This window comes from Eleginops maclovinus, chromosome 3, assembly GCF_036324505.1.
Source record: "Eleginops maclovinus isolate JMC-PN-2008 ecotype Puerto Natales chromosome 3, JC_Emac_rtc_rv5, whole genome shotgun sequence".
Classification (NCBI taxonomy): Eukaryota; Metazoa; Chordata; class Actinopteri; order Perciformes; family Eleginopidae; genus Eleginops; species Eleginops maclovinus.
In genome coordinates this window covers 4,358,419-4,381,534 of record NC_086351.1, presented here as the reverse complement: position 1 = coordinate 4,381,534, position 23,116 = coordinate 4,358,419, and the positions used below count along the sequence as shown (strand labels likewise).

At 38.4% G+C, this 23,116-nt stretch overlaps 2 protein-coding genes across 2 annotated transcripts; both read right to left on the bottom strand.

Moving 5' to 3' along the window:
• Window positions 1-4,177: 4,177 nt before the first annotated feature.
• Window positions 4,178-8,050, bottom strand: LOC134861283 (uncharacterized). Its single transcript, XM_063878376.1, has 5 exons — window positions 7,947-8,050; window positions 6,552-6,806; window positions 5,360-5,644; window positions 4,558-4,833; window positions 4,178-4,463 (listed from the first exon to the last, which is right to left on the bottom strand). Exons 1-5 carry the CDS (start codon window positions 8,011-8,013, stop codon window positions 4,372-4,374), a joined length of 975 nt encoding a protein of 324 aa, XP_063734446.1. The 5' UTR covers window positions 8,014-8,050; the 3' UTR covers window positions 4,178-4,371.
• A 4,672-nt stretch (window positions 8,051-12,722) lies between these two features.
• LOC134861239 (carcinoembryonic antigen-related cell adhesion molecule 5-like) lies at window positions 12,723-22,964 on the bottom strand. The gene is given in 13 exon segments (XM_063878277.1): window positions 12,723-15,067; window positions 16,221-16,261; window positions 16,344-16,390; window positions 17,020-17,122; window positions 18,160-18,429; window positions 18,527-18,799; window positions 19,372-19,638; window positions 19,784-20,062; window positions 20,662-20,925; window positions 21,249-21,353; window positions 21,356-21,526; window positions 21,806-22,123; window positions 22,821-22,964. Coding segments are annotated over 13 exon segments (2,406 nt in total). The 5' UTR covers window positions 22,867-22,964; the 3' UTR covers window positions 12,723-14,845.
• Between the last annotated feature and the right edge of the window lie 152 nt (window positions 22,965-23,116).

Here is a 23,116-nt window from a genome sequence, read left to right as displayed (position 1 = left end):
AGTGACTTTAAAAAAGGCCTCTTACCTCAGAAGTGTCTATTTGATATTTAATATATTCTAGTGACTATTTAGTGGAAGCAAGTTACTATCGATAAAATCATCAGTCAACTCCTTGGTTCAATCAGCATTGGTCTCACATTATGAATGATGGTTTGATGGTCCAAACTTGTCCTGGTTTATTTTCGGCAATACATTTGTGAATCACTTTGAACGTTTTTACCCTGCTTGAAATGTCTTTTATTAATTGAATATTTACCAGGAGGCATCAGTTTGTTCTACAATATGGGTGAGGTTATTTATCCAGTTGCTCTATTTGATTATGAATTAGTATTAAAATGTTGGTAAAAGGTGTGTGCTGTTCTTCTGTCCTTGTCATGTTTCATATGTTTTCAACAGCTTTACACCTGCAGCCGATCTGTGCAGTACACAGAGATTGAGAATCAGTTCTGTGTACTCAGCGTACTGCATCTAGCAACTAGTAACACAACAACCAATGACTGACATCTACATGAAGAATTCACTTATGATACGGACTGTAACGAGATACTGTATGCTGCATGACTCGACCAGCATATTAAATATTTACAGTGCAATCAGCGTTCTTTTTATAAATCGAGTCTAAAATAGACGTTGAGTAGGCAAACCATTTTACCTTTCTCAATAGCACACCTTTATTTGTGCTGCGGCGGTGCAAAGGTCAGTATCTGAGTATCTAAGTACGTCTGTGTTATGTACCTGATACACACACACACACACACACACACACACACACACACACACACACACACACACACACACACACACACACACACACACACACACACACCACACACACACACACACACACAGATGAGACTGATGACTGGGCTGCATTATTGGAACAGCATGAATGTGAGTAGGGGCAGCAGCACAAGTTGAATGGTTTGTCATCAGGCTAATTATCTATTCAGTGTATTGCTTTTTATTTATATTCTTTAAACAGAAATAGCCGGTTGGACTTTCATTACAATACTTGGTTTTGACTGGTTGACCGTTTTATTATATTTTGAAGAAGACCTGTGACGTTTTCTTGTAGACAAACAAACCTTATGTTTCTATTCAGTGTTTCTCACAGAAGAGCATGATGTGTAACCTTGAGATGTAACATATGTGTTGAGGGAAGTTACTTTTTAAAACAACAGATATCCAGTCTTTTTCATATCCTTCTCTACTGATTTGTCTATTTAGCCATTGACATGTTACCTAAGTAAAATGACCTAAGTATGATCATCAAACTATACTCAAAGTATACCCAAATAAAAACATCTATATGCAGATCGGCTTATTTCGGATTATATCATCATCTATACGTAGTGCATTAATGTTGACAGTTAAAGTGGGCATTATTTAAATAGTTTTGCAGTGCTAGGTTTCTTATTTGCTTGTTGATTATATGTTGAGTACGAAATGATTGCATGTATTATGATTTGAAAGTAACTTTAGGTGTCAATTAAATGAAGTGGAGTAAAAAGTCCAACATGTAGAGAAGCGTAAAGTGACAACAGAGTATCTCCAGCTTCTCTTGTTTCCTCCATGTGATAGGGGTTTTAAGTGTTATCTGGACAAAAGAGCCTGTTGATTCCACATATCAACATAAACATATAATTAAACTCCCAAGAATTAAAAAAAAAGGGAGACTGTGTGAGAGGAACTTCTTATATTCAAGAGTCTGTAGAAGAAGTCACAGTGGCAGACAATTAAAGCTGGTATTCAAGGCACAAAACAGGATATGCAGTAGGTCGGTCGGTCTGTGTGTGTGTGTGTGTGTGTGTGTGTGTGTGTGTGTGTGTGTGTGTGTGTGTGTGTGTGTGTGTGTGTGTGTGTGTGTGTGTGTGTGTGTGTGTGTGTGTGTGTGTGTGTGTGTGTTGTTATCTGTCATAACCCATAATAAATAATGTGGGATGCAAAATAATGTTGCAAATGTGTAAGCAAATGGGTACCAATATATGCCGTGAACTTTGCCATGGGACTGCTTGATGCTCTCATGTCCTGGGCGTGTAATCCAACACCCTAACCAGAAGAACCACATTTCCCTAGAAGAGAGCAGAATCATCCTGCTGAGCTTTGTGCTGACCGTGAGGAGGATTGTATGCACCTGTTTTATACGGGCCAGAGAACGCCTTGTTTTTTTAAAGTGTAAATATGGGTATGGGTTTGTGGATGTTTGGGTGGAATGACTCATCACAATACAAGTGTGTTAATAATGCTTTCGGATCAAATAATGGATTATGGGAAACTTGGAAGTGCAAGCTTACTCCCACAGTTAGAATTTGAATGTGTTTCTTTGATTTTAAGAGTAATGCAGTATATTTATAAGCTTGCTGGTGTATTGATGTTTTACATTAGGAAACACACTGTAGTACGACTTTGGACTTAATCTTGATTGTACTTTTGTTTTGTACTAACCAAACCAAACTTAACTCATCTAAACTAAAGTCAACATTCCTCTGAGGTATGCACAATAAAACAAATACTGCGCAGTTATAAAAACAGCTCATTTCTTGTGTAACTGATTGCTCCATTATCTTCCTTTGGAAAGCAAACAGCAGGCCAAACCCAAAAGACCAGCTCAGTAAGGAAAAGCAGGAAAAAAAGCAAGAAATATTAGAAAAACAAAGGACTGTGCAAGATGTTAAAGCTAAAGGGTTGGTTTTCCATTCCAAAAAGACCAAAGACTACACATATTTAAGCCTTTAAGTATGTTTTTAGGGTCCAGGTCAAATAATGATCCACTAATTGTCGAGAGTGCTGATAGAAATACACAGGATTTGAAGTAGATCGGATTAGATTCAACTTTGAAATAACACATACTATGTTGTTCCAGTAAATTCACATATTGATCACAGTGTCATAGTAGTTGCAAGTGGGAAGCATGGTAGACAATTTTGAGTCAAAGATAAGGACATCAAAAAACCTGATAGGTTATGTTAATGTAATAAAAAGGGGACATTTACTTTTGACTGCAAACTAGGTTTAATTTTTAATGACATTATATGAACAGAGAGCCACATGTCACTGTCACAGGGCGGATGTTTTGGAACACTATACCTGAGCAATGTAACTGCACTTTATACACTTTATATGAATCATGTCTGAAATCTCCTCAGATGTGGAATTGCAAACCTTTTTTTGTTGTTGTTTTAGATAAGCTTTGTCCTTTTAAGTAGTTTTCCTTCCCTTTTTTAATTATGAAACAGGTACTGTACGATAACATAGAAAAAGATGCAGAAACAAAACTAGAAACAGGATGAATGACAGTGCTGCGTCAAAGGGAACAAGTTAAGGTAAATCCCAGCGAGGCCACTGTCTCCCTCCTCTGTTGCTCTGTGTAATGTCTCTTCCCTCCTGTCTGTTCACTTTCAGAGGAAAAGGAGGGAGTCACTAACTACTCATCAGTATAAATGAGTCAGTCTTATACTGACGTTGACTGCACAGAAATCCTTTTCAGCCTCCGAGTTAATCAGTAACACATCCAGGTCAGAGGTGCACTGAACAAACGATGTCTCAAGATGCTATAGGAAAATACCAAGAGTTGTCATCCCTTCTTTTAACATGCCTTAAGTCAAGACTTTGTTAGGAAATCACTTCAACAGGACGTGACGACAGCTGATTGTTGAAACACTGGACTGTCTCAGTAACAGTAAACATTACAACAGGAAGCAACTATAACTATATCCTTCCCTAAAACTAAAACTGTACTGATTATTTGACGGACTGTAGTCAGGTAACTACACTATTACTTTAAACTGAATTCACATAAACTGAGAAAACATGCACCAGATATCCTTCATTGTGAAATGTAACCAGGTTAGAATAAACAGCTGACAGATAAAAGGATAAAACACATTGTCTGTACATAAATAACAGCCTTTTTATGAAGGGAACATATTGTCATGCATATACTGTCAGGTCTGCACAAGTCTGTCTCTTTTGAAAATCTTTTTTAGAATTGCTTTTGTGTGATTTTATCTTCAAAATCAATAGTAGTTTGTTCAGTTTTATATGAAAGCAGTTTTTACACAGTTTATTTTTTATACTTCAGTATTATATGAATGATTATTTTAATAGTATCTTGTTTGCCATCCTGCTGCTTTTACATTTATATGGACCATATTTTAAACAAATTTACTCAAAGCCATTTTCTTTGGTACACTTTTATTTCATTTTCACAGCATTTCATGGTACAACACCTGTGATGAATTAATGAAATGTATTGGAATTGGTGAACGACTGTATTTATTAAATAAAAGAACAAGATAAAGGCAAAGAAGAGCATTTGGAAAAAGGCAAATTGAATCATTTAGGCTTAAAATGTAATACAATTTAACAGCTTTATGAACCAGAGAGCAGCAGCAGTCCCAGGCTCAGCATCATTGTAAAAGGTCCACTGAGCTGCAGCGCCTCTGATCCAGAGAGAGGAATACCTGTGCCAGGATAGAAATGACGAATCAGTAATAATTTGGAATTCAACAAGTAATTTAACACTGACGAGACACAAGAGAAAATACTGCTCAGTACCTTTAACTTCTACCATCTTGGTGTCCTCAGCCGAGCGACCAGCAGCTGCATTTTCTGCAACACAGGTGAATTTCTGGAAGGTACCGGGCATTGAGGGAGTCCACTTGAGCTTATTCTGATTCACTGAGAAGTAGGTACCAATGGGAAAACCCTGCCTGAACTCCCATCTGACCGTACAGTCCACGTTTAAGGAGCAGCTCGTCAAGCAGGTGAATTCACTCAATCTGCCTGGAAACACGATGTCAGGTCCGCTGATGCTGACGTTCCACGCATCGACTAGAAAAAGATTAGAAAGGTTATTTCAGAGTCAGTAAGAACTCATCACATCACTCCAGTTCTGGCGTCTTAACCCTGACTTCCTGTCTCTCAAAATGATTAACGTTAAAGGACTACTGCTGGTTTATAAAGCAGTGAAGGGTTCAGGTCTGCTTTCTGTCTGCAAAGTCAACACTAAACATGGAGAAGCAGCATTCCATTTGTTATGCTCCATAAATATATAACCCTAACCCTAATATCCGGAACAAACTACCACTAAAATATATGCAGGTCACCTAAATCTCATCCTTGTTTTAAATCCAGGATGAAGACATTTTCTGTTTTCCACTCCTATTATTGCTTATTTGTTTATTCTCTTGGCTCTGATGAGTGTTTTTATATGTACTTTTGTAATGTCTTCCCCCTGTCGCTATATCTTAATGATAGTAATGTTCTTTGAAGCACTTTGAATTGCCTTGTGTTGATGTGTGCTATATAAAGGACATTGCCTTGCTTTTTATCTATTCTTCAATTAACAAATACTTACAGCTGAGCAGATAACCCCGGCTGAAAACTCTTGTCTGGTGAACCGTAATCTCGCACATGTAGAATCCAGCATCAGAAGGCAGCAGCGAGTCAAAGTGAAGCATGACGTTGTTTATTTTCTGTTCATGTGGAGTCATTTTCTGCCCGTCTTTGTACCACACCACCGGGTCCGCCAGCTGCGATGGGCCCGAGAAGTCACCAGGTGGAGCACGATGGCACAGCAGAACCAGGGTCCGGTTTAGAGTTGGGACATTGTTTGGAGGGAAGATTTGCACAGACACTGGATCTGCAACAGAAAGAGAGGATTTCCAAATGAGGAAGAGGATGAGAAGTACACACATCAGAGATAATACTGTAGTGTGATGTGTTACTTAAATTCTGCAACTTTTGTGCTGCAAGATCCTTTACTTAAGCAAAAATATCACACTTTTCTGTCATTCAAATTGATTTAACATGATTGAACAAGATAAGCTTGTGTGATAACAAGCCTCTGCAGATTGTTGAAAGTTTGTGGAGCAAACAGAAGGACTAAACGATTCCCCGATTTCCCCACCTCAGTATTGACATGACGATGAAGAGAACAAAGTAATCTTGACTCCTGGTGCAGTGTGAATACAATGTATATTCAAAATGATATCCTGGAAGTGCACCAAAAATGACTCCCTTCCCCACATGTTTAACCTCTACTTCTGGCTGCCTTGCTTGGACTACACCCATATTCAAACACAACAGTCATCCAACACGGCCCTGGTAGACCCCGACACACATAACACTCCTGTTGTGCAATGTGCAATATATATTTACTGTTAATAGCTATATACTTTCACCTGGCTGCTATATCGCTGAACTGTTACTGCTACTGGATGTCTATTTTCTACTCTTTTAATATTTGTATGCATGCTTCTTGAGTGATATTAAGCTATCGCTGGATCTTTACTTGCTATAACAAATGCAAATGTGGGACAAATAAAAGGTATCCCCAGTAATGAACTCGCTTAATTGTATTTTAAAATGTCAGTTGAGGTGACATATCAAAGTAAAAGTATCCCTTCTGCAGAAGAACTTCCTCTATTCTAGTAGTTGCATTAAATGGTATAAACATAAAGGACTATATAATTGTACAGTAGAAAAAGTAAGTTATTGAAGTGAATTACTTTCACCAGCTGCACACCTGATGAACCAGCTGTACTTACTCCTGATGTCTACTATGGAGATGATGCTGCGGGCTCCTGTTCGTGGATTGAGCACGTTGCACTTTAACTCCACCGTGTTGTCCTGCCCGTCAGGAGTCCACGAAAACGAGCTCCCGTTGATCGTGCGACCCTTAAAGTACCAGGTGAAGACGCAGTCCGGGTTGCAGGGAGAGGAGCAGGTGAACGTCTTACTGGAACCAGCCGTCACCTGCCCGGGCCAGGAGATCTCCGGCCATGCCTCCACACCTGGAGCACCTGGAGTAGTCAGGGAGGAGGAAGTGGATGGGGGTATTACTTGGATTATTAACACGAGGAAAAGGCTTTCTCACAGGCTTCGCTCAAAAGTGTGGTTGGCCTGATAGGTCCACAAGATAATCATCATATCGAATAAGCCCAGTGGGATATCTGCCCCTTGTACTTTATATTAAATGTTATATTTTCATAGTTTTTACTGGAAATAAATAAAACAACAATCATGTTTTTCTGCCTCTTAAACATCATCAGTTCAATATCACACACAAACAACCTAACTATGTTTTAAATATCAGACCTTCGAAATACAGTATTATAAAATATATGGGAAAATTACAATTGCACAGCAGGATCTAAAAAATGTTTTCCTTATTGTATTAAACAACATCAGCTTTAATATCACACACTGAACCATTTGGCCAGCAGTGGCTCAGTCAGTAGGGGCATGGACTGGGAATCGTAGGGTCGCCTTGAGCAAGGCACCGGACACCTCCAATCCCCCCTCCCCATTGCTCCCCTGGCGCTGCACAATAGGCCACTGCTCCTAGTACTAGGATGTGTTAAATGGGAGGACCAATTTCACTGTGTGTGCTCTGCTGTGTGCATGCATGTGACAAATAAAGAGGGTTTCATCCTCCGATTCTATCTATCTACTAATACAAATAAATATGTTTGGTATCAGGCAGAAGCACCTTCAGCAATAGACTCATTCCACCCCGGTGTACCACAGAACGCCACAGGAAGTCCTTTCTTCCTGCCATCAGACTCTTTAACTCATCCACCTCAGGTCGTTAGAGGAACATTGGAGACTCAGTGACACTTTACTGCCATTTGCACTATACGTATTGTTGTATATTGTATATACCTACGTAGTTACTGTAACTATTTCACTATTTCATATTTGCAAAGCTGCTCTTATTGTTGATACATTTAGTTCATGTTTAGTTATACTTAGTTTATACTTAGTTATTTTAGTTTATATTTAGTAATATTTGATGTATATTTAGTGTATATTTAGTAGTTTAGTTATATTGAGTGTATATTTCTCCTTCCTTCTTTGTATTGAACTGTTGCACCTCAATTTCCCTCGGGTTAAATAAAGCTTCTTGAATCTTGAATCTTGAATCTTGAACGTGTTCTTACCCATCAGCGCCAACAGCAAAACACAGCAAAGGGTCTTCCAGTAGGGGATCATGGTAATGTCTGTCATGTCTGAGTCCTCGGTGTGTTTTTATACAAACTATGAGTTAGAGGCAGGTAGTTATACTTTGAACCTATCAAAATATTAATGTCAGTCACACCCATTATCTTGGTTGGTTCACATCAGAATTAACACGATGACGCAATCATTAGGAAAAAATGGAACTTCCATAAACCAGGAATCTGGATTTAAGGACAAAGGCAAGGTCTTGTCAGTTGTAGAGTACTGAGTCGATTGACTTTTGAATACTTTGAATAAAGGTTGGATAAAATAAAGTAGAAACAGTGACATGACAAGTACCATCACCCCTGTTGAATTTGCACCATTGTTTTTAGCATCAAACACTAGATGGCACTGTCTCGCAAAATGTTGTCATCAAATATAGTTCCTCCTTTTTGAGGAAGAGGAAAACCAGTTGCATTTGTTTTTCTAACGCCCAAATCTTGCGGGTTTGTGGACCAGTATTCAGAGCTGTCCTCACAGTATATTTTTTAAATCAACATCACTGAACATTGTGTTTGCAGTTCTGGATGAAAATGGTCTACAATAAATACTATTATTCTGCTGGGTACTATACACATATTTAAAACTCAATGGATAAGTTATTTGAATGTAAGGTTTCTTAAAAAATACATTACAAAAACCCCTAATCCCTTTCCAACTGCAAAACCGGTTTCTATTGAAAAATAGTTGACACAGAAAACTGCAGGGTGGCACAACACAACATGAAGAAAGGGGGAAAACACTCTGGTAATAGGCGGACTATGTGGGGAAATAGATCCTTGGCAGTATCAACTTGTATCCGTCTCATCTTACTGGTGATGGAAAGTAACCCAGTACATTAACTCAACCTGTTTAATGTACAAAAAGGTAAAAGTATCCAATGCATGACAAAGAAGTTCAGTTGTGAACAAGACTATTTACACTCTTATAAAATCTCATTGTTCCTGCAGAATGAGGACTATGACCAGTAGCATAGCGTTTGACTTTGAAGCCTTCTGTATTTTTGCTTAAAGGTTGATTAAAATAAAGTACAGTGACAAGTACAAACATCCCTGTTGAATTTGCTCAATTGTTTTTAGCCTTGCATCAAACCCTTGGATGGCACTGTATAGCAAACTGTTCACATTACTTATAGATCCTCCTTTTGAGGAAGAGGGAAGAGCAGCTGCATTCGTGTTTGTAATGTCCAAGTCCCGCAAGTTTGTGGACCACTATTCAGAGTCAGATTGTTATAAAATAACCGGTTGCAAAACCAGTTTCTATATGTAATTGACACAGATGGTTGCAGGGTGGCACACGGAACATGATGAAAGGGAAGAAACACTCTCTGGTGAGAAGTGGGAAACTGTGGGACAATATACGATTTTTATATTGTGTGTGTGTGTGTGTGTGTGTGTGTGTGTGTGTGTGTGTGTGTGTGTGTGTGTGTGTGTGTGTGTGTGTGTGTGTGTGTGTGTGTGTGTGTGTGTGTGTGTGTGTGTGTTGGACTGTTGGCAGTATCAACTGAGTTATTATTAATGTTGAAATGCTCCTTTGACGTTTTTTGTGGTTTTAAATGTTTTGTTTCTCTTATTTTTGCTGTTTTTTTTTTTAGATAGTTATCCGTCTCATCTTACCAGTGATGGAAAGTAACCCAGTACATTTAACTCAAGTGTACTGTACGTAAGGAACTTTTTGAGTTACTTGTACTGTAAGTATTTCCATCTAATGCCACCTTAAACTTCTACTACTAAATCTCAAGGGGTGAAACCAAGCGGAACATCTGTTTAATGTACAAAAAGGTAAAAGTATCCAATGCATGACGAAGAAGTTCAGTTGTGAACAAGACTATTTACACTCTTATAAAATCACATATGGAAGACATTCTTCCTGCAGAATGAGGACCAGTCACATAACATTTGGCTTTTAAGTCTTCTCTATTTTTGCTTGAGTGAGGTTTTAAACGCAGGACTAATAAAGCACTTGGACATTAATGTACTGGTAATTCTACTAAAGTGATGGAAAGGAGCATTTCTTCACCCCAAATTGAGTATGCAAGTCACTTTGGATAAAAGCATCGGATATATAAAGTATGTAACAAGTATACAGTGTCTATCAAATGACAAACTTCCCTATGAAGCCAACAAATAAAGTACAGGAAACGAGTCAAAGGTCAGAATTACACAACAGCTTTTCAGAAAGCCAACAAAAACACAGAGAAGCTCTGAAGTGTACGATCTGTTCAACGCCTGCATCTATACATTATAATGTTTGACTCCTCTTTCCTCTTTCTGACGCAGATCACTAAACCGAGTCATTTTTTAGCCTTCGGGATGTGACATTTGCGAACTGTTAAACATGTGAGATGTACTTTGAACTAGAGTGAGTACACTGACAGAAATGTGACGCGTTATAACAACTAATGATTACTTTTTATTGCATTATCAGATCATCTTCACTGGTAAAATGATTTGAAAGGCAAAATAAGATAATGTTTGTTTATGGAAAGACAAGTCTGTTAACGTGAGTACGGAAATAGAAAAAACAAACATCTCCAAACAATGCATTTCTTTCACTCATAAACCCTTCGTGGACTTTTATTGTACTGCCATTAGAGAGGATTGTGTTTCTGATTACGTCAGGTTGACAAAGCAACGCTTACTTATCGACGCTGAACTTTGAATTTATTGCAGTTAATGAGATGTTACCAGAAACGAATGTGCTGTTTGAATAGTATTTGCCTACAGCTCTTTTCTTCCCCTCTCTCCTCGTCAGGATTATGTTATTGTAGACGTGTTCGTGGTTTATATTTGCACTTGTCATATTCATTTCACCCTCAAAGGAACATAAATGACAGTCAGGTAATCATCATAAGGTACAGGGAGATTATCCATATTTCTCCTACTTCCTTCTAATGTTGTCACTTTTTTAAACTAATGACAGATAATCATTTTCATTAACAGATTATACAACCATGATGAGTAACAGAGGTGACTCTCCACTGACCTGAATCATGCCTTCATTTATAATCCACTATTGACTTTAGGAATTCACCCACAACACAAACAGACACCCACACGCTGTTGTTCCATCAGATTACTTACCTGTTGGATTCATGGAACAATCCATAAACTTTGTAAATAAGAAAAACGAAACCGCCAGACTCTTTGCTTTTTACGCACAAGAGAAAAAGAAACGCTGCTGATGTGGCTGGATATCCACATGCAGTGCATACACTACTCATATAGTTTTTGTTTTATTTGAATGAGCACTTATTACAAATGTAACATGAGAGTTACATACTATGGGTTCTTTCTGTGGTCGAATATTGAGCAAATGTCATTTTGATGTGACAAGAAAAAAGCTACACTGTATTTTCAGGTCGAACGGTTAATCAAACAAAGTGGACAATGGTTATTGTTACCATGATGCAACTCATTCAAGGTAAACTATGAATTCAACCCCAATCTACTCCTGAATACACTTCTTAAAAGCATATTAAAGATTGCATTATGGTAGCCAGAGATACTATAATTGATCCATCAATTCCAAAATGTGGAATCTCATCCCTAAAACATCTTCGTTTAAAAAGAGCTTAAAGGGCACATCATTTATAATGAATTATATGCAGAGTTTATACATTTATGTGATTAAAACATACTAAAAATGACCCAAAACTTTAATAAAAAACACTTTGATTTAAGGCTTATTCATAATAGAAAAAGGTGTAAAGTAAGGAGCGGTTCTTGGTTTTTCCACCCCTTAAAATGTGTGCATATAATCCATTCAACATGCCATGATATATCATATTCCAATATATGTTCTAATTTTTCAACCTTAATTGTAGTTGAGGGAAGTTGTCATCCTTAAAATACTGTTTAAAGTACCTCTGCAACTTAAGGTTGAACAATGAGAGGGATTCACTTTGAACGGGATTAAGGTTTGGAAACATTTCCAATATAATGAAATTAGGTGAAGTGAACCATGTGAATAACTGATGGGTATTTTTGGTCCACTTTAATGAGTAACTATTCACTCATTGATTCATTGGCCTGAGTGACCTAAATATATCTTGTGTGTATAGTCTGATTGCATTGATCTGGGTTAATGTGGAGCCGGCTGAAGACTAAAGACTTCCTGCCTTTAACTGAGGCCTCGCTCTTTCAAGACTCCAACACAACTAACACAGAAACGGTTATGTTACAGATACAGCCCGTCCACTGGACAACTGCAATATCCAAATCATGATAAATACAATATATGGTAAAGGCAAACCATGTGAAAATATTCTAAATGAAGTACCATGGTGCTACAAAGAAGTCCTGGACACACTATTCTACAGAATTTGCTCACAAGTTTAAAAGTTTTTGGGATGGAGATAAAACCAGAACAAGTGTGGTGCTGTAATACAGGAAACGCATTAAGAACTGATGGGTTTTAACTTCACAATAACTTGGATTGTTTGCATAAAGTTCGACAATTCTCCAACACTTCTTTTTTCCAACTTGTGCATCCCTACTGTACTTCGTAAAACAGATGTGATAAATACTTCTATTCTAACTATTCAATGACAATAGTAGAGAAATGCAAAAGAAAGGTTGCTTCGTATGGATCTACTTATAATTATTACCCAAATCTTCCATTCCCCTCCGTTTAACAGAGCTTTATGAGTTTCAGCTCATTAATTAGTTGTGCGTTGATCTCTTTTTAGTGTCTCTAGAAACAAACATCCATAGTAACACTCCTGATGAATCAAATCATCCTTTTATTTGTCACGTAAATCATACATTCAGAAGTCCTTGCTAATGGCATTACCACTTGGTAACTTAAGGGGAACAACACCAAGTGTGTTCTTTATAATTAACAAATGAATTCATCGGTCTGTGCACAACAAAAAGCATTCAGGTCCTGAGATAATGTTGAAGTCCATGTGTTGATCCTGAATATTTCTAAGACAAAGAACTTTGATTTGTCACAAACAAAACAAATGACATCTTTACATAAATGATTCATCTATTGACCAAGTCCAAGAGACAAAGCTCCTGGGAATCATCTTAGATTACTGAATTATCACACAACACTTAAATAAGAAGTATCATCGAATGCCAGCAGATGAAATAATGAAACAGAGCTAATTAAAACTAAGAATGTTGCAATGCATTTCTTCCAGCTGGTTATTTGTTGACAACAGTTTGATACTTGTGTAAATCAGAAATAAATGTGTTAAGACTCTATGCTATTGTTTGTCATTTTGTATAACCGAGATAAAGGACAAAAACAATCAAAAAACAGCCTGTTTTGAACTAAATACAAATGTGAATTTCAGTATGTTGGTGATGGGACTTGTTGCCATACACTGAACAAACTGAAACGTGACTTTAATTAAATGTATTACATTAACAGATTTCACATCATTTTATTAGGTTAGTTGAAAGCAATAATATTAAGTTTAGTATGTATGCTTTCAACTCACCTAATATAGTTAAGGGACATTTGCAAACATTATACATTCAATTAAAGTCAATGGTGCCGTTTTTACAGTGTAGTGCGGGGGTATTATGGACCTGGAATATCAGAGGGAAATGGAAACTCGGATACACTGCAGTAAGGCCGGCTATTTTGATGTCTTCTGATTATTGTTTTGGATATTAGAGTGAAACATATTCATGATTTGCGTTGAGTTGAAGACACCGGAGTGTAACGTACTACTTTATTGTTTGACTGGAGGTGCCTTGTGCTGTTTATCCTGTGATGATACAGTTCTGAGGTGTGTTGTTATGGCTGCTATTTCAATGCTGTAAGCTCATGGAGATCTTCACAAACACGATAGATCTAAAGGGAGGATTTCCTGAAAGTGAGAGCATGCATGTTATCTTTTTCCATGAGTGCAATGTTTCACTTCATTTTATTACTTCTCTGTTGGCAGCAGGCCTTTCAGGGAAAAATGTTTACAGATACAGCACCATATCATTTTATCGCACAGCCACCTTTATTGACATTTACTGTAAATGTTTTGGATGAATAACCTGATGATACCTTACGATAACTATTGGCACACTTCCTAAAACGGTTTCCGCATGTCTGTTGGACGCAGACTCAAGGCATTTATTGGTCATAAAGATATCCATCAAACAACCTTGCAGGTAGCTAACTTAAACTTAAGCTATCGACTAAAATTGGAGTGAAACTGGAGAACAAGCGATATATATGTTTTTCATAATAGCATTTTGGATTGTTGTGGCTTCACACCTCCTCCCATGTGGCATTATAAAGTTCAACTTTATGAAATTCAACTACAATGATTTATATCCCTATGGCTCTTTCAACTCGTCCTTTGGACCAACAGATAGCGTTAATCTCTCCACCATAACAATGTCATTATAGGTCTCAAATCAAAGATTAAGGAGAATCAATGCCCTATCAAATACAACTGAAATCTAAATCAAATATTATTAAATAACTGATAGAGCATTTTAATGTGAAATAAATATAAAATGATTGTGATCTCACAGTGTGCATAGGGAGTCCAATATGGCACCACCCTGGTATCAAACATTAGGCTAAAGCAGCACATAGTACATGTCCTCTCATGTATTTGCACTTTTAATTTACTGTACACAAGAAAGCTATTCTTAGAAGACATCAATGCAAGCGAGTAGGCCAACATTGTGCAGTCTGATCTCAGTTAGGGAAATAACTCACAACCTGGTTGATCATTAACCCCGGCTAAAGTGCTTTGGAGAAATAAACTCAAGGCAAACGAGTCCTCCATTGAAAGAAACTGAGAGGGACGAGCAGAATTCTCATGTAAGCTGCTTCCAGTGAAACCCGTCCACATTATTCATTGTTTCCAGTGTGGTCATTTCTTTCGGACTTGAGCGTAAAGCTCAGACGTATCAGGCTGAGGAGCCGGCCTCTTGTTCCGCTGTAAGTGGGCATCATAGGTTGGAAGTGAGGACGCAGCAGAAGGATTGTTGTTTACTCGGACCTCAGCGTAGTTTGAGATATTATTCTGTTGTCCAAGCTGGACTGCCCCCCCATTATGGTTTGGGTTGAATCTGACATCTGCATAGTGCATCTCCTGGGAAAAATACAAATAAAGACAGTAAATATAAGATCAAATGTACAGTGTCTTTCATTTTTGTGAAGCACTTTGAATTGCCTTGTGTTGAAAGGTGCTTTATAAATAAACTTGCCTTGCCTTACAGATACTTCAGATAAAATATGAGGAACTACAAAGAGACGTCAACACTTTAACAAGATAAGCTAGACTATACTGTTGAAGTCTTGACACATATTCCCTTCTTCATTTTGTCAGGTTTATATCTCCTTCCTGGTTCAAAGTCTGTTGTTGAGCACTGTGTTTACAACATCTCTTAGTAACCCACAATTCATGTCTGCTACCGGCTCAGGACTAAAACCAATGACTCAGGGACAGTTTAATTCCTCAGGCATTAAGACTGCTAAACGCCTGAGCTCTGTTAAGCGCCTCCACAACCCAAAGCATCGGTCTGGTCAAACAAATTCTTTAATTTATTATCTTAATAGTTATCAGTAGATCAAACTGTATTTAATTGTATTTCACTGAACAATATTGAACCTTCTGTTCTTGTATATTTTATTCTATTTAAATGTTCATATAATCCTGCATTACTTGGTCACTTTCAACATACTCTGCATTATTTGGCTTTTATTTTTTTACATATATATAACTTCATCTGCACAACCTGCATTATTTTAGTCAAATGTATCCTACTCTGTTTCATTTTTCTTAAGTCCTATATATAATATGTTGCATTGTTGGACCTAGCTACTGCATATGATAATAAAACCAGCAGTGGCTCAGTCAGTCCAGCAGTGGCTCAGTCAGTAGGGGCTTGGACTGGGAATCGTAGGGTCGCCGGTTCAAGTCCCCAAACAGACTTGAAATATGGAAGGTGGACTGCTACTTGGAAAGGTCCCAGTTCACCTCCTAGGCCCTGCTGTGGTGCCCTTGAGCAACGCACCGGACACCTCCAATCCCCCCCTACCCATTGCTCCCCGGGCGCTGTACAATAGCTGCCCACTGCTCCTAGTACTAGGATGGGTTAAATGCAGAGGACCAATTTCACTGTGTGTGCTCTGCTGTGTGCATGTATGTGACAAATAAAGAGGGTTTCATCCTCCCATTCTATCTTCTATCTATCTAACCCTTGAATCTTGAATAGATCTTGAAATTCTCTGATGACTCTTACCTGACTTCTTGTGAACGCCCCATTCTCCTGGCCTTGAGCTCCTTTAAAACGTGAGAAATAAACAGTGCTTAGAAAACTGAAAAAAGGGCAAAACAATCATGTTACAAGACGTGACACACTTACCCGTTCTGGTGTTGATGTTTCCAGCAGCTGTTTTCTTCTTTTGTTGTCTGTTGAGAGAGATCATTAGTCATTAGTGTGTAAGTTACGCATTTGACAGGCATTATCTCTCTCTCTGCAACATCAAAATGATACAGGCAGCAATATATACAGTTATTGGTACTGCCTGCATGATGGAGAATGTAGTTCTTTCTTCATAAGAGCTGCAACTTTCATTCAATCTCTAGTCCTGAAAGTATTTGTTACGAATGATTTACCAGCATAGACTTTCAAACAGTAACGTAGAGCTCTATAACCATCCTGTGGTGAACCATATATATCATCACAGTTTAATATTTATACCTGGCAAAAACACAATGCTAAACTTCGTAGTTGTACAGTGTCGAGGTGCGGCTCCATTGTGAAATAACACAAACCAGTCATAACTAAAGTCAGGCTTAGGACCATATGGAGAATATATAACAACAGCAGCACAAAGGCAAGTGGCCCTTTGTTGAAGATTAACCTTTTGTAGGTTGAGTCATCAGGTTGTTACACACAATATACTGATCCTGAAATGTCCTCCTGCTTTGCGGTCTAAACTTGGAGATACTGAGCCATCAGCTTTCCCATACTTGTAATTGATTATTACTTTGAAATGTGTTCATTAGATTATTGTTATAAGATCTTTTCAACTTACGTTTTGTAGTAAACGTAGTACCCTCCACCACCAGCAGCTCCAATGACGACTAAAACACCGATAACTATTCCAGCGATGCAACCACCTGAACAGCCTGATGGGTCTTCAATGAAACAGGAGAAAAGAACAGGACTTTAACATCATTCTGTAAACAGGGACTGTCCCTTCATCTCAGGATGCCTGTAGACAAAAATCATAAATATTTTACACCAATATAAGAATACATTGCCGTTTATAAAAAGCAGCTACCGTAATTTCCGGACTATAAGCCGCTACTTTTTTCCCACGCTTTGAACCTCGCGGCTTATACAATGCCGCCAAAATGGGATTTTGAAAAAAAATAGACAAAAAACTGAGCACCGTCACATAATGTGACGTAAATCGAGCGTGCTCAAACTTCCCATCATTCTGATTACGGTAGTCATTTTGTCACCCTCATCATGGCAAAGACACGGAGAAATGCATATGATGCAGCTTTCAAGTTGAAGGCGATCGATCTGGCAGTTGGAAAAGGAAATACCGGTAGGCACCTGCGGCTTATAGACATGTGCGGCTTATTTATGTACAAAATACATATTTTAAAAAATTCAGTGGGTGCGGCTTATATTCAGGTGCGCTTAATAGTCCGGAAATTACGGTATATTTGATTGAGTTGCTTATAATGCATTTTAATTAACATAAGGACCCGAGGCCAGAGACATTTTCTTCAATGGCCTTAAAAGAAAATGTACAAAAGCAGAAACAAAAGTAAAGCTCATAAGCACAGTGAAAAGCAAACAGAAATAGACCATAAACACATGAGAAAAGCACACGCACAAGAGCGGACAAACCCTATAGGCAACGACTATTAGAAGAAACAAAGCAATGATTAAGATAAGGAGAGCATGGTTGATGGTTTGATTTGATTCATAGATTGGAAAAGAGTTGAGGGATGTTATGTTCCTTAGATCTGTACTACAGGTACAGAAGTTAGAAGCTCTAGTTAATGAATTTTGACTTTGTTATTGAACTGCCAGAGGAAGAAAAATCTCACACAGATAAATTGATCATGTTTTCCCAGTTGTTGACATCAATTTGACTTTCATTTACATTTCTAGAGTCTGCTTTCATTTGTTCTTACTGACTTTAATGTGCTCCTACCTGGCCTTTGCTCTGTAAGTGTTACGGTCAGTTCGTGGACCGCTGATGATATTCTCTCGGTTATTTTATTCATTGCTTCACAGGAGTAGCTGCCACTGTCATTTAATTCAGTGTAGTTATTATAAATCCCAGCAGAAGTGTGTATCACTGTCCCATTCAGCCTCCAGGTGTAACTGGCAGGTGGTACGGATGAAGCCGAGCAGGTTAATTCAAATGTGCCTCCCACATGTATCTGACTCGGACCTGTGATTTGAACTGTTTCTGGTCCATCTGGAAAACAGATATTTGGGGGAATTTATTGTTCAATAGTGGACTCAATAACCTAAACTCATTATTTCTAACAGTAGAGTTTTAGTTTGTTACCTACAGTTAACAATCATGGAGTACTTTGCTTCCTCGCTGCTGAGGGGGTTGCTGATGATACAGGAATAATCTCCATGGTGGTTTTTATTCAGACTGCTGAAAGACAGCTCTCTGCTGTTGTTGGTGAGCGTCATGTCTACAGTTAGAGTCAGATCTACGCCACCCTTCTTCCACTTTCTGGTAAAGACAGAGCCAGCAGCGTCACAGATTAAGGTGAAAGAGTTCCCCTCAATCGGCAGGTTTGTTGGAGACGTGACAGAAGCGCCTGATATTTTCTCTGTTGGGCAAAAGAATGTGTGAAAATAAAAAGCAGAGTAGCTGATTTAGTGACTGAGTTAATAATATAAAGGAACAGTAACTCTTTAGAAGATGCAAACATTGAACTACTTCTCCCTGAATGATGTATATAACATGCTGAGTGTCTGACTGCCCTGTTTATTCCAAATGCATCGTGTTGGACAACCTATAGATCAGAAATATGATCTATGAGAGGAACATAACATCTGAATCAAAACAGTGGGAGTTTAAGGATTCAAACTCTTTCACGTAATTATATTTCCATTTTCTCAAATGTAATTGTTTCAAATATTAAAGAAATATTGACTGTTTGAAATGATTAAATATTTAGGAAACACATCCAGAGCATGTGATCTTGCATCAGTATGGTTTATTGTGCTTGGATTCTCTATATTAGTTTCAAAATACTCACAATAGTAGGATTGTTTTGCTGCAAGTTTAACAAAGGTTTTGCATGTCTGTCTTTTTGAAACTGATATTATATAGAAAGGAAAATTGAGTACACCTTTCTTATCACACCTATATGCATTAAACCTCTCAATGGAAACTTACCCAGTACAGAGACAACTGAAGACTGAGACGTTTCATATCTCAGAGTTTTGTTGTTAAAGGCCTGACAGCTGTAGTTCCCACTTTGGTTTGTCTGCATGTTAATCAGACTGAGCTCTGGCCCAGTATCAGACAGCAGGTCTCCATTCAGAAACCACTGAAAGCCAGCAGAAGGTCTGGAGTCAGCTGAGCAGGACAGGCTGATGTCTGACCCTTTCTCATAATATTTTTGTGGCAGAGATATGACCAACTTCACTTTTTCTGGACCATCTATGTGGCATACAGGAAGTTAAACAATACATCAAAAAGTAATGCTGGCAGGTGAAAGACAATGTAATGTGACAGCTTAACTCATAATACCATCCACTGTACAGCAATGTGCAGAATAAAATGTATGCACATATAAATGACTCACAGTAGATGGTGAGGTTTAGTGGGTCACTGGTTCCATTACTGACAGGATTAAACACCTGACAGCTGAATGGTCCCTGGTCGTAGCGCGTCACATTAACTATAGTCAAAGTGGATCCTCCATCAGTGATCTGAACTCTGTCACTCTCTGTCACCTCAGAGCTGCTGTTCAGCCAGAGGAAAGAGAGAGGGGATCCAGAGGAGGAGCAGGACAGACTGACGGAGCTGCTGAACTCCACCAGCTCTGTGGGTTTTGAAGTTACCACAACATCGGTAACACGTGCTGTCGGTGGAAAACACAGGGGGTTCACACAGACCAGCTTTCTTGCCTGAGAGGTAGAGTTGATCAATGTTTAAGGAGACTATGAAGGGTAATTAGGGTTAGATGTTAGTTTAGAATGTGGATATTAAACATGTTGTCAGGTTTGAAAGTGTTTCATAATTTAAAGTTTTACTGATGCTCTTTTATCAATACATTTGATTAAGCATAGAGTGGTCAATCTCCAGATTACTAAGCATGTTTAAATATGTTATCTCATCCTTTCTGTTGCCTAGTACTTGGTGCAACATCTGACCAGTGTTTAAAGACCTTACAGGATATCTCAAATTAGCCACAACCACATTTCCCTTAGTAATACAATAATTCAAGTTTCTGTTAGCCTAAAACTTTTGTGCGACTTCATACATTTCTATCTCAGCCTCAGTTGTCCTTGTACAAGCAAATATTGCAGACCTTTCTTAGGTGCAAATGCATTGTTCCTTTTTGTAACACAAATGTTTGGCATGAGCTTCTTTTTTATCTTAGACAGTTGCATCTGATGCTATAGTCACAAGTACATCCCATTCTTTTTCTTTGGGCGAAAAACTTAATTTCAAACTTACCCAGTACAGAGATGGATGCTGGCTGAGACATTTCATATCTCAGAGTTTTGTCGTTGAAGGCCTGACAGCTGTAGCTTCCACTTTGATTTTTCTGAACGTTCAGCAGTTTGAGCTCTGGTCCCTCAGACAGCACGCTACCATTCAGAAACCACCTATACTGGGCAGGAGGGTTGGAGTCAGCTGAGCAGGACAGGAGGATGTCTGATCCCTCCAGATGGTCTTCTTTTGTCGTAGATCTTTTCAAAATAGTATTTTCTGGACCATCTGAATTTAGGGGTAATACCACAGCAATAAGTTAGTATTCACAACTGCATTATTATACATATACTAGAAACTTCTATTGCATACCAATCAGGCAATGAACAGTTTCTAAGTATAGGTGTCCAGTTCACAATGATTTAGTTCACACTGTGCTGTGCTGTGCAGGAATGCTGTACTGGATATAATTAGGGGGGGGGGGGGGTGTTTCCAATATTTTATAAACCCATGGGTGAACAAAAAGACAACTAAACAAACAATTATCAGAACTCTGTTTGCAACTACATCTTGTTAGGTAAATATAATGAGCATGCAGGGTAGTGACTCACAGTAGATGATGAGGGTTACTGGATCACTGGTTCCCTCACTGACAGGATTAGACACACGACAGCTGAATGGTCCCTGGTCGGAGCGGGTCACATTAACTATAGTAAAGTGGATCCTCCATCAGTGATCTGAACTCTGTCACTTCCTGTCACCTCAGAGCTGCTGTTCAGCCAGAGGAAAGAGAGAGAGGATCCAGAGGAGGAGCAGGACAGACTGACGGAGCTGTTGAACTCCACCAGCTCTGTGCTGCTGGCTGTTACCATTACATTGGAGACTGGCTCTGTGGGTGAAACACAAATCATATTTAATAAAGTTACAGCAGAAGAAAACACTGAAGTGGCTGGGAGTGAATCTCATGTTTGAGATGAGATCTTTTTTATTCATGGCTCCACATTGAAAGTTTAAAACATTTCCTTCCACTAAAAATATCAACATCTTTCCACATTTTTATTTGATGATAATGAGGCAAAATATGTAAAGGATTATATCATTGTTTACTTGCTACAAAAAACCTTCATCCAGCAGAGAAAGAGATGCAACATGTTGAAATGTATCTCACCGTATACTTCCAGTCTTGTGTTCCCTGACTTTGATGGTTCTCCAGCTGTTGTAATGCTTACTGAGTATTCTCCACTGTCATTCAGAGCCAGGTTCCTGAGCTCCAGAGATCCAGTAGACATGAAGAAGGTGATCCTGCCTTCATACCCTGGTGCAGGGAAGTTGTTAACATTAAATGTGAATATTTGTTTAGTACCAAATTTCCAGGTCACTGATTGAAATGATGTTCCTGGAGTCAGTGTTGTGGTGAACATCACTTTCCCTCCCACAGCTGCATTCAGAGGACCGTCTGGCAACACACCATCTCCTTCAGTTAAACCTGGAGAGAGAGAGAGAGAGAGAGAGAGAGAGAGAGAGAGAGAGAGAGAGAGAGAGACAGACAGAGACAGACAGACAGACAGACAGACAGACAGACAGACAGACAGACAGACAGACAGACAGACAGACAGACAGACAGAGGCCATTACAAAATAAGTCCTTGGACAAAATCCTTCATTACAGACCAAAAGAAAAACACAGAATGATTTTCCATAATACTGTACTTTAGTATCAATGTATATCTGTTTATAACAATTCACAATCAAAAGATCACAATTTGTATGAAAACCTACAATGAGATCAATCTGCTATTTTAGAAAAAGCTACAATCGATCAAGACTTTATTTCATACGATTTGTTATAAAGCTACATTTATGATTACTTAAAAAATATCACTTTTTAACGTCAAACAATAGTCATCTTGATATTTCCTCAATCACATCAAAAGGTCTTACTGTAAGTGAGCAAAAAATGTTTCAGCAATCAACTTGTATCAGTCATGCCTTTGGTCCACTAACCATGCTGCTTTTGAATCACAAAACAATGAAAAGCAGACCTCCAGATTATTAGCTAAACTCAGTTCCCAATTTTAATTGTTTTTTTTAATAACAATTCAGCAATTATTATAGAGTATAGGAAGTCTATGATAAACACCAACAGCAGAAAATGGAAACACTTTTAAAAACAAAGATTCTTACCTGTAAAAGCCAGAGAGAAAATCCAAAGTAAAGCTACAATCTCCATTGATGTATCTCTGAGAGATATCAAATGCTGAGGAAATGTCAGCCCTCAAACTTTGACTGTCCTGATAGATGTGAGCTTTGTGACACTCTTAACATATCAGCGAGTCAACGCAGTACTACCTACGTCTTGAGGTACAAAGTTTCTGCATAATGAGTTAAACCCACTGAAGCTGAAGGCTCTAAAGCTGCAAGACATCGTCCTCTAGTGGTGTAAAAGTGTTTGCATGCCATACTGATGCTTTATACAATAA

Excerpts from the sequence above, each read along its gene's own strand:
- LOC134861283 (XM_063878376.1), bottom strand. The coding sequence starts at position 8,013 with ATGACAGACATTACCATGATCCCCTACTGGAAGACCCTTTGCTGTGTT. Across the intron at positions 4,834-5,359 it reads CCGGGGTTATCTGCTCAGCT|TCGATGCGTGGAACGTCAGC; the intron begins GTAAGTATTTGT and ends ATCTTTTTCTAG. Across the intron at positions 4,464-4,557 it reads CAAGATGGTAGAAGTTAAAG|GTATTCCTCTCTCTGGATCA; the intron begins GTACTGAGCAGT and ends ATCCTGGCACAG.